Genomic DNA, 11690 nt, shown 5'->3' on the forward strand with positions numbered 1-11690 from the left:
TTCATTCCACCACCGAGGGGCCAAGACAGAGAAGAGTCTAGATGAATGTTTTCCTTTTACCTTCAGAGATGGAGGGACCAGGCGAGCAGTACTGGAGGCCGAGCAGAACTGGGGTCATGACCTGTAACTCCCATGAAAATCTGTTTGCAAACTGTAAGGGAGAAATAGTAATTATGGGTAAAAAAAACACAGACATTACATAGTTAATGTACTGGCCCAAATACTGCTGGTCATCATTCTGACCTGAAAGGAATGCACAATCAATTAAGCATGGACAAGTTAATATGGTCAGCGCTGAGGTTGGTGGTGGAAAATTGGTTTAACTGGGGCCACAAGCCCCAAATCAAATTCTGCTAAAGACCCCTTAAAACCTCAGGCCAGCACTGATAAGCACTGTACAAAAGCAATTTGACTGATGTCCCTTTTAACGAGGTTCTGAATAGTATAACCCCTCTCAGCTCCTGAAAACTGGGTTTCTTCTTATGCAATTAACCTTGATCTCCATGTATAGTGTGCACGCACACACATGCACACACTGACACACACACGCAGCAAGAGAGAGAGCAGGTTTTCTGCCCTTCAGGGGAACTGTGCTTCATGCTGTCAGTTGCCATAGATGCAGGCCCAGCTGAGTCTGGGTTATTTTGCAAAAACAAAAAAAAAACACTTTGCAGTGCACACTGTACATAACACAGGAGCACATCGCACACATTTAAATGTGCACAAATCACAAAAAGAGGACAAACAAGGATAAAAGCAGAACAGATTTGCTTTTTCATGCAAGCACACACGCACACACACAATTCTATGCACACATGCTTCTTGGTCAGTTTTTTTAAAGGGTAATTTCCCATGACGGTTATTTCCCAGGGTCATGAGTCTGTTGCTTCTATACAGTTGTCTCAAAAATCAGAGAATTATTTGCCATTTTTGCTCATGTCCGTATTGGCCTGGACAGAATTCTTTGGTGCAAAAACCCTTTCACTCTTTATGGCGGCATTGTGTTTAAATAAAACTGGATGTAAAAAGAAAAAACATAATTGTATGTTAGAACAGGGCACCCACTCACACCCAATTCTCATCCCATTGTTAAAATCAGGTCACTCCAATTTTTACTTTTAATGAATCACCCAGAGATTTCTCATGCAGTCGATACTCATAGATAATCATAGTGAAATTGATTCCTTTTATTGAACAAACAGATGACAAACTATAATATTTTGCTATACCTGGTTATATTTATAGAAATCTGGAATGTTTCAAGCAGTTCAGCACATTTTCCACTGTGTCCACATTCTTCCACCTGTTCTTGTTTATAGCTACATGGTGTCTGAAAGGAGCTTGCTGACAGCATGTTTCATATATTCCAGGGAAAAGTGTGCAGCTGAACAAGAAGGCTGGGTCATTGGTGGCCTAGCGGTTAAGGATGCGGCCTCTATAATCAGAAGGTTGCCAGTTCGAATCCTGATCTTCCAAGGTGCCACTGAGCAAAGCACTGTCCCTACACACTGCTCCCTGGGTGCCTGTCATGGCTGCTCAATGCTCAATCAGGGTGATGGATTAAATGCAGAGGACAAATTTCACTGTGTGCACCATGTGTGACAATCACTTCATTTTCACTTCACCCGTAATCAGAATTTACACCCAAAGCCCATCAGTGATTTTTAGTTTTGTTAGGTTGTCTGTCAGAAATGTAAAAGCTTGTGAAACATCTGGTTTTGCACTTTGCAATTATGATGAACTGGCCTAGTGGTGTCCCAAACAATCTGATCCTGGGAAACATAGCTCTAAATACACACATACACACACACACACACACACACACACACACACACACACACACCTCTTAACACACATTCCATTCAGAACAACATCACATGTGGACGACCAGGTCCTGGGAACCAGCTACCCACCCTATCCAAATAAGCATACCCCCCCTTCCCATCTCTCACCCCACGTTTACCCAATTCCAGCTTGACCATTCATGGAGATAAAAACACCAGATGGACATGTGGGGGTTGAGTTACTCGTGACGTATAAGGAGAAGAAATTGTCCCTTCTTGCGTTTACTTCAAACCTGTATGTACATTTCTATTCTTTCTTCAGCACAGAGGTCTAATGGAGAGTGTTTCTGATCCTGGCTTCCTGCATGCCTGTCTGGGTATGCTGGAATAATAGCTAATGATTTGATTGCCGTGTGGTTATGTAATGGCCGGTTATAATGTACTGGAAATGTTGATGGCAGATTTGATCTGACCGCAGCTGCAGCCCCGCCTTGGTGGAAGCCGTATGCTAAACAAAGGGTGAAAAAGTCACATTTAGCAGCAGCCAGCCCCCCACCCTCCACCCGACTGCCAACACACTGCAGTGTTAATCCAAGGGCACAGTGCAGAAGAATACACATGCTGAATACACCTGAGCCCACACACACACTGCTCCTGAGACCCTGTCCCCATTACTAATGTATGAAAGCATTGCTGAGCCTGTGACAGACAGACAGGAGATCCTCCCATGGGGACCAATCACAAAGCAGCATGAGGGATGTACAATTCCATAGTGTAAGTTTCATAACTTCTCCATGTGCATGAATTTTTTGACTGATGTGGATATTTTGTTAAAACAGTTTGTTTTATACAACATTTAAACATGACAGAACGTTCGTTGTTTATTACCGGGGTGATAGTAGCCTAGGGGTAACATACTTGCCTATGAACCAGAAGACCCGGGTTCAAGTCCCGCTTACTACCATTGTGTCCCTGAGCAAGACACTTAACCCTAAGTTGCTCCGGGGGGGGGACTGTCCCTGTAACTACTGATTGTAAGTCGCTCTGGATAAGGGTGTCCGATAAATGTAAAATGAAAATTACCAAAAATGCAGAATTAGGGGATTCTATGTGTACCTATTTAATGCAAAATATTATTTGTTGGTATTATCATATTGCTAGTTTTAATGGCACATGCATTTATACCACAGCCGAAGTGAATACTAGATTCTGATTGGCTCATAGGTGTGCGGGTAGTCTTACTTTCTGAAAACACTACATTTTAAATCAAACATAGCTAACCTGAGAAACCTGTCTAGATCTAGAATATTGTATTTGATAATAGTAATCAAAAGATGCAAGACAAATGTTCAGCTAAAAATCAAATCTGTTTTATTATATTTGGCAAAAGTGGGATAATTCTTTGGAATGATGCTCAGCCCCATGAGCAAGAATAAAAAGTAATGCAAAAAGAGCTAAGCAGAGACTGATAAACATAGATGTCGAAAGCCTCTCAATCTCAAAATGGGAATTAGTAAATCACAGACTGACATCAATCATCCCACTTACAAACCACACACACCCCTACACACAAAGATGGTAGCACAGTAATGATCTGTAACTGGTTTGTGTGTATTTGTACAATTTCATTGATGAGACTATTTACAGATGACAGGAAGCCAAAAAGTAAGAGATCATGTGGTCTCAGGTGGGTTCTTCTGCGAGTGTCCATATAGCACATCACCAATCAGCTCCTTCACTGCCTTAGTGTCACTGGGATCTGTAAAATACACACCAGACATGTCACACACACACACACACACACACAAACACAAACACACAAAATCACTTCAGAATTGTATGAGAGCAGACGGCAGGTCCTCCAAAAGATCACTTGGTATTACTGTATCTGAAGAATGAGGACACACACACAATAAATAATGAATTTATTTTAGAGCACAGGGTAGTGTCTCGTCCAGGACTGCACTGCTACTCACTCATGCCGAAATCCCACAGAAAGAAAATCTTTACAAACACAGCTCGCAATATCCAGCAGAACACGAGTATTAATTATCACAGCACCGCCGCTATTCGCTGACACTCCCAGCGCACGCTCAGAAGGCAGGCAGCCACACCGAGCTCTGACTCATGGCACCCCGCTGATGGAGAAACGGGCGGAGACTGTTATTTATTTATCTGCTGTGTGTCATGGGTGACTGGCTCACTGTAGGAACAACATGGTGGCTCATCTTTTTGTCTCATTCTCAAACTTTTTGACACTCACAGTTTTTTGCCACGTTTTCAGAAACCCCTAGTGGTTGGCCTAGCGGGTGAAGAAACGGACCTGTTATCAGAAGGGTTACCCCCACACGCTGCTCCCCGGGCACCCGTCATGGCTGCCCACTGCTCACCAAGGGTGATGGGTTAAAAGCAGAGGACATATTTTGCTGTGTGAAATGTGCGCTGTGCTTCACAATGACAAACACTTCACTTTCACTGTAGCTAAAACCTATGCTTTTCTCCCAGTACTGGTCCCAGTAAAGTGCCATGTTTCCCAGGATCAGTACTGGGAAATGCTGGTGCAGATTAGCAAATTCAGTCTGGCTGCCGTCATGTACAGTTTGTGTTTAGGATCTGCATCGGAGGTTGCGCTACACTGCTGTGCCCCACATCTGTTAAGCAATGGTCAATTTCTGAACACTTAACTGAACACGATTGAAGAATGTTGCAGGTGTCAGGATAGTACTAACATTAGATTAGTCACAATGTACATTTTGGTCAGTTCTACCTTCCATGCGCTAATTTTTCCCCTCGGTCTCAGGGTCTCCTTCTCTCCCCCCGCCCCGCCCACTCTCAGCTGGTACAGCAGCTGTGCTCTGTGATGGGGAGGTTGGTAACAGCAGAGCTCTGAGAATCACGTTAGGACTGAACTGACGAGGGGCTTCAATTATTAACAGAGACCCCGGGACTCCTGACTGGGTTTTCAGCTGCCCGAGGTTCTGAGAAAGTGTGTGTGTGTGTGTGTGTGTGTGTGTGTTCTTGTAATTAAACAGTTCTGTATGGATTAAAAACATACGCATACAAACATCACAGCTCCTCTTCCGAACACTTCTACCAGTGTCAAGTACCACCTGTGCCTCTCTCTCACACTCTCACACACACACACACACACACACACACACAGACCCCACACTCATCTCTGGCTGTTATAAGGACTGAAGGCAGCATATGGAGCTCAGCAACGTTGAAATAATGAGATAGGAAATCAGGTTACATCAAGACGTAGGGAATATATTCTGTACCCTTTCTCCTGTCTGCAGTTGTTTTCGGCGGCCTGTATTCATTTTAGTTTTAGAAAAGATCGCTTTGTCTTTCTCTCCCAGCCATCTGCTCACCCATCACAAGTATCCTGAAATCGAATTAATCTGCAATGATCTGCCGTTATTGCGTATTGTGGGAGTGATATCATCTGTGCGACTGGATGGGAGATACAGGAAACAGAAACCATGATCTATAACACCTCAGTTAAACAAGAGGAACTACCGTCTCGTCTCATTTTGACCAGCATTTATGTCTCGTCTTAATCGCTTCAAAAAAGTTCGTAGACTTACTCAATTGATTCACTGTAAACAAGTCTATTGCCACTTAACAGCATTTTAGATTTTATAAAATACAAGTGCACACTGACCAACTCCAAGCTGCTGCAGCAGATCCCGGTATTGCTGTCGCTCCTCCAGAACCCTCAGCAGGTTGGTCGGCTCCATCCTCTCCAACTCCACCCGCCAGTAAACGTAGATCTTATTGTTGAAACTGACATAGACCAGACAAGGGCTGTTCTTGCCCTCCTTACAGGTGTACTGGCCTGTGGTCACATGGACAGACACGCACACAAAGGCACAAATGGACAAAAATTGATTCAGTGCATTTGTACACGAGCAATTATGTAACGTTGACGTTAAACTGCTCATTAATCAGCCGATATCAAACATGCACTCAAACAGCAGGGTGTGAAGGCAAATTTGGAACAGTGGACACGGGGTGTCTGGCAGCTCGCTCTCCTTCAGAGAGGTGCGGCGGGAGCCTGAAATGCAGCATGTGAGCTGTGAATAGTGATGAGCTCATCACAGCAGTGTGTCAGAGCCTGAGGTAGTGTGGAGGAAATCATAGTCACCCGTCACCACAACACTCTACAGCAGCACCACCATCCATGCACACTGTTCGCCAATCGTGTATTGACCACAGAAATTATTTAATCAAATCTTTTTTCAGCAGATAAGAAAATAACATTATCTAATTATGCTATCAGACCATAAATGAATATATTAGTCAGCATGTAAACTCCACAATTAATAAATATGGATGCAAACACAAACCTATATTGTATATACTGCATGTGTCTGTCAGCTTGTATGCCATTTATTTTTGTGGGCTAGAGAATGAAAAGAAACCACACTACCATCTTGTGGTAGTAGTAGGTTATTACTTCAGAGGAAGTTATTTAAATGCAAACTGACCCACTGAGGACGCACATGTCAGTGTATTTCTTGGTGCCAGTCCAATGCCAGGGTAAGGTTTGAGTCAGAAAGGGCATCCTGTCTAAAATCCTATGCCAATTCGGGGCAGTGGTGGCCTAGCGGTTAAGGAACTGCTCCCAGGGCGCCTGCCATTTCTGCCCACTGCTCACCAAGGGTGTTGGTTAAAAGCAGAGGACACATTTCGTTGTGCAGTGTATCACTGCAGTGTATCACTTCACTTTCAACTGATCCACTGTGGCGACCCCTAACTGGAGCAGATGAAGGTACATGACTGACTGACACATGCTTACATTCCCCAACATATTGTCCAACCTGCACAGAAGGCGTTGACGTTCTCATCGAACTGGAAACGCACTACCATTCGATTGTGGTCAATGATGTACGTTTGACCGTCCCAAGCACAGGCCACAACCTCCTCACGCCCATCGCCCTGAGAGCAGAATACAGTTTTCTAATCAGTGGAGGGACTAATAGTCAAACACACACACACACACACACACACACACACACACACACAAACTTACAGTAACATCCAGCTTCTGCAGAGAAAATAACTGGTGGTCCACCTGCACGGACCACAGCAACTTTTCTGAACTGTCCATTAGCTTCAGTGTACCTGAAACACACACACACACACACACACTACTTAGGCTATATCTGACGCAAACTCCGACCACCAAGACTAGACACTGCAACGAAATTGGGATGTTTTATAAGAGTGAGAAGGAAAGTTTGTAGGAGTGATCATGTCTAGTGCCTACACTACCAGTCAAACTTTTGGATGCACACATTCATTTATAGGTAATTTTTTACATTATAAAACAAGACTGAAGATGCGTAATAAACCTGTAATTAACATTTGATTCTCTCCAAACCAGGGAGCTTTGTTTCTGCAAAGCCGTTTATTACCGGGGACTTGGGGCACAAACATCTAATAAACCAAGATGACAGAACGAAAAAAATAGTCGACATCATCTAACACTTCTAAAACTGACTTCACTTGCTGACTTCAACAGCCCAACCTGTAACAGGTGCCACAGCAAGCACATATTTTAATGCTGTCGCAGACTGGCCTAGACGCACAGCAAATGCAAACACACACTCTCTCAGAGGGTCCCTCATTAGAATTGGAAATTATCTCGGCGAGAAGGAAGTGAGACGTCAGTTTCCCTCTCTGCATGATCTGCGTGCGCGCACACACACACACACACACACACACACACACACACACACACACACACACACACACACACACACACACACACACACACACACCTCCCTCCAATTCCAGCTGACACTTCCTTTAATGACATGAGGAAAAGTGTTGCAGGACCACCTGAGGTCCCATTTCTCTGCCTTCCTGTCTTCCCTTAATATGAGCTGACTGCCAGACTAAAGCTACACAGGATACAGAAATCCGAGATAACTGGAAAAAGATCCCCTAATTGAGCGTTGGACAGACGACTGATTTATGCTGAAACATTTTGTTATATCTAAAAACTGGGGGACAAAATTATATAAGTTAAATATCAGGTATTTTGCAAGATTTGTGGCACAAAAGTATCAATAATCAGAAATGATCAATAATCTACCTATTTTTTTTCCATGTGAAAATATGGGAAATCTGTTGTCCTTCAATGTGCAGTACAGTGGCAAGAATTCAGACTATATTTACTACTTACCATCTAAAGTACACAGCGCAAAGAGGCCGCATTTAGAGGAGTCATCTTTGGCACCTGAAATACAAAAATATTACCACACATATAATATACTACCTAGATTAAGTATAAATTCTACTAATACAGCTCTAACTTTCCATAAAGTTAGAGCTGGCGGTGGGGGCTGACCCTGTCACTACTGATTTTAAGTCGCTCTAAATAAGGATGTCTGGTAAATCCTGTAAATGCATGTGAATCAGGGGTAAAGCTTAATTGTGTTGGTGTCTCAACCAATAATATCTAACCTCTGCTGATGCTGCCGATCAAGTGCGTGGAGACATTTTTGTTGTGGATGCGTCCACTGGTCAGGTGTAGAACAACGTCTCTACAAACGCCCTCCCTACGACAAACAAAAAAATACAAAAAGCTGTGTGCTGTCCAGGCTAGGAATCACAGGCTAAGTGGGGTCAGAGGGATTTGAGCATCTCGCCTCACCCTGCTGGGTTGTCCTGCCCACTACTGCCAACACTCTCTTGGGTCCAGGAGCACAGCAGGATGGCGTAGCCACAACCAGGCTGAGAAACCATGAGTTCCGGCAATCCCTCGGGACCTGGGTTCACAGACAGACTGTCCACCTACAGGAGACAGGGGCAGGGCTGTCGGCAATTTTCTGTGAGAATGATCGCTGAGGTTCCAAAAAAAAGACTGAGGTCTTCCATGTGTGCACCTGCCCTTCGAGCAGCCATTTCTTTAACAGCACTAGCTGGCCAGAGCTCTGGTCGGATGGGTCGGACGGCTCCTCCCAGCGGAATGCACGCACCACCCGGTCAGTGTAGCCTACCACCAGCTCACAACGGCCATCTCCATCTAGTTTAACATACACATGCAGAGCATGACTAGAATCACTTAAAGGTCCCCTATCATGAAAATTTCACTTTGTGAGATTATTTGACATTAATACAAGTTCCCCTAGCCTGTCTTTGGTCCTGCAGTGGCTAGAAATGGTACCAGCGTAAAGCATGCTTTGGCCATTCTGCTTCGTCGGCAGCTCAGGCGGTCGGATCTGGAATTTGCCGCTTATGTAGTCATAAGAAGAAAGGTTACCTCCCGTTTCTCATGCTCTGTCCGGCCAGAGAATTTCCCACCCCTCCCCTAAAAAAGGCCGCGCTCCTACTCATGGCTGTGCTCCTACTCTTCCTGCCTCTCTTCCTCATTAGCATTTAAAGCGATATACACCGAAATCACATCGTGGGGACTGCTAAATTCTGTACCACGGCTGAATTTCGTAAAGAGACTGCAGATATAGTATCAGGGGACCACTAAGACTGATGTAAAAGGGGACCTTTAAAAAGTGTGCACGTTGTATGGTAATAACTCGGTAAAAACACAGACCAATATCACTGATGAGGATGACTTTGGTGTTGGCAGGGATGTGCTGAGTGAAGCAGGGCTTCTGCTCATCCCACAGCAGCCCATCCTGCTGGCTGGAGGAATCCCCTTTCCCACCTGCACCAGTGAGGTCAAAGGCATGAAACCAGCCCTCTGCCCCAACCGCCACCACAAAATTCTGGCAGATGAGAGAAAAACCTCTATGTGAAGTCGTGATTTATTATTTTTTTTCCACTCTTTAATGTTTTTTTTTTTTTTTTACATTCCCACTCATACTCACTTTTCCTTTATTGCAGATGTCCCCCACACCTACGCATGTCAACTGAAATTAACATAGTTAAAATAATACATTTCAATCTATAAACATTCCGGTGGGTTTTTTTCCTGTATATTTGCATCACTCACCATCCCAACACAGGTCCTTGTTATCCAGGGTTTGGAGTCATCGTTCTTGTAGACAAACAGTTTCCCACTTGTGTCGCCTACGACAAGCTCATTCAGCTGGAGAAATGGTCATAACAGTTTTATGGATTTGTTCTAGGTGTGATGATCAGCAAGTACAATATCAGCAAATACGATAGCTAAAGTCATGTGTTCACTTGATGGAGCCATATTCTGAAGCAGGTTATATATAAATCCCAACCTGGACACAGAAGCAGTGTGTGGGGATAACCCTTCTGATAACAGGTCTGTTTCTTCACCTGCTAGGCCTACTAGGGGTTTCTGAAACAGAAGCTTTAGAGACCGGCTGCCTGTCATGGCTTCCCACTGCTCACCAAGGGTGATGGTAAAAAGCAAATGAAACATTTCGTTGTGTCACCGTGTGCTGTGCTGCAGTGTTTCAAAATGACAATCACATCACTTTCATTAATAAGCAGCACTTGACGCAAGTGGAATGATTTCTGACAAAACATTTAATAATAAAAAAAAACATCCTTGATCTTTCTTATAAATCTGGCCTGCATTACAGCAATTTAGGTTTTTAGTGTTAAGCATTTCATTTTTAAAGGACCGGAGCGGCTCCGAGATAATTAGCTGAGCTGAGATAATTACGAGGCATGGTTTGCAAAACTGCGAGCCTTTACCGAGTCGTTGTCGGCGTCTCCTAAACATATGGCGTGCGGGAAAAGAGCTCCTGTAAAGTCCAGACTGACGCGCTGGACGTAGCTGAGGGACCGCATCGGCGCTCACGCACGTTCGGCGGCCCGGCGTGAGCCGTAGCCGATGCACACAGATCCAGGAAACGTCTTCGGCGCAGACGCCTACGGCTTCGGGGACGAAAAAGTCGTAGTCTTGCCTGGAAAATGTTCCAAAACGCGTCCAGCAACTGACATGCGCTGCCCTGGTGTAAACAAACGCGCATCGGTTCTTCTTCTGGAAGACCTGAGGAGGCGACCCGCAACGTACAAGGGGCGCTACTGCCACCTGCTGGCTGTAAAGAAGAACGTGCACAATTTCCAAGGTCTGCATGCTCTGATCAAAATAATTTTTATGCAGGAACGTAAAACATGTAAAAAAAAAAAAAAACATCTATGTAAACACACATGCAAGACATGCTACCACTCGTTCTGCCATGGACTCAACGCAGTCCTTGATTACATCAGGTTCTGCTCAGACAACATCAACAGGGACAGATGCATTAGGACTTATCAACAGGAAGCCCTGGATGACGAGGGAGGTCCTTAGCCTGCTGAAAGCCAGGAATACTGCTTAGAGCCAAGCTGAAGAGAGGCATCCGAGAGGCCAAGGTACAGAGTACAGCAAGAGGATAGAGGACCACCTGAGGAGCAACAACACCAGGCACATCACCAGATACAAATCCAGCAACTCCTCAGCCACCTGTGGTAACGCTTCTCAGGCAGAGGAGGTGAATATCTTCTGAAGAACGTGAACCCGAGGAACGCGGTGTGGCTGGTCAAGTGCTGACAGACTGTGAGGATCAACTGGCTGGAATGTCTCACTCCACTGTCCCATCCTGCCTCAAGTCTTCCACCATTGTTCCACTGCCAATCCACCACGAACAGTCTGAATGACTGCCGCCCAGTGGCACTCACACCTGTCATCATGAAGTGCTTCGAGAAACTGGTCATATTATTGCCTGCCTGCCAGCAGACCTGGACCCATTTCAGATTGCCTACAAAGCAAAAGGATCAACTGAGGACGCTGCAGCCACAGCCCTCCAGGCCGCCCTGACCCACCAGGAACAGCAGGGAGCCACGCTAGACTGTTCTTATTGAACTTCAGCTCTGCGTTTAATACCATCCTCTCATAACGACTGGTAGATCTGGGACTTCCTACCGCTGGATACTGGACTTTCTGTCAGGTCGCTCCCAGAGGCTCAGGCC

At 44.9% G+C, this 11690-nt stretch overlaps 1 protein-coding gene across 2 annotated transcripts; it reads right to left on the reverse strand.

The window, feature by feature from the left end:
* Positions 1 to 3132: 3132 nt before the first annotated feature.
* On the reverse strand, positions 3133 to 10749 carry itfg2 (integrin alpha FG-GAP repeat containing 2). Of its 2 annotated transcripts, XM_028954642.1 has the most exons (12): positions 10431 to 10749; positions 9751 to 9846; positions 9626 to 9667; positions 9349 to 9523; positions 8684 to 8823; positions 8452 to 8591; positions 8262 to 8356; positions 7981 to 8034; positions 6823 to 6914; positions 6611 to 6728; positions 5452 to 5625; positions 3133 to 3543 (listed from the first exon to the last, which is right to left on the reverse strand). In XM_028954642.1, exons 1-12 carry the CDS (start codon positions 10524 to 10526, stop codon positions 3458 to 3460), a joined length of 1308 nt encoding a protein of 435 aa, XP_028810475.1. In that variant the 5' UTR covers positions 10527 to 10749; the 3' UTR covers positions 3133 to 3457. The 2 variants fall into 2 exon arrangements, 1 of the variants encoding a protein (XP_028810475.1); XR_003742543.1 differs by lacking the exon at positions 6611 to 6728.
* Positions 10750 to 11690: the final 941 nt, after the last annotated feature.

Source organism: Denticeps clupeoides, chromosome 15 (assembly GCF_900700375.1).
Source record: "Denticeps clupeoides chromosome 15, fDenClu1.1, whole genome shotgun sequence".
NCBI classification, from domain to species: Eukaryota; Metazoa; Chordata; class Actinopteri; order Clupeiformes; family Denticipitidae; genus Denticeps; species Denticeps clupeoides.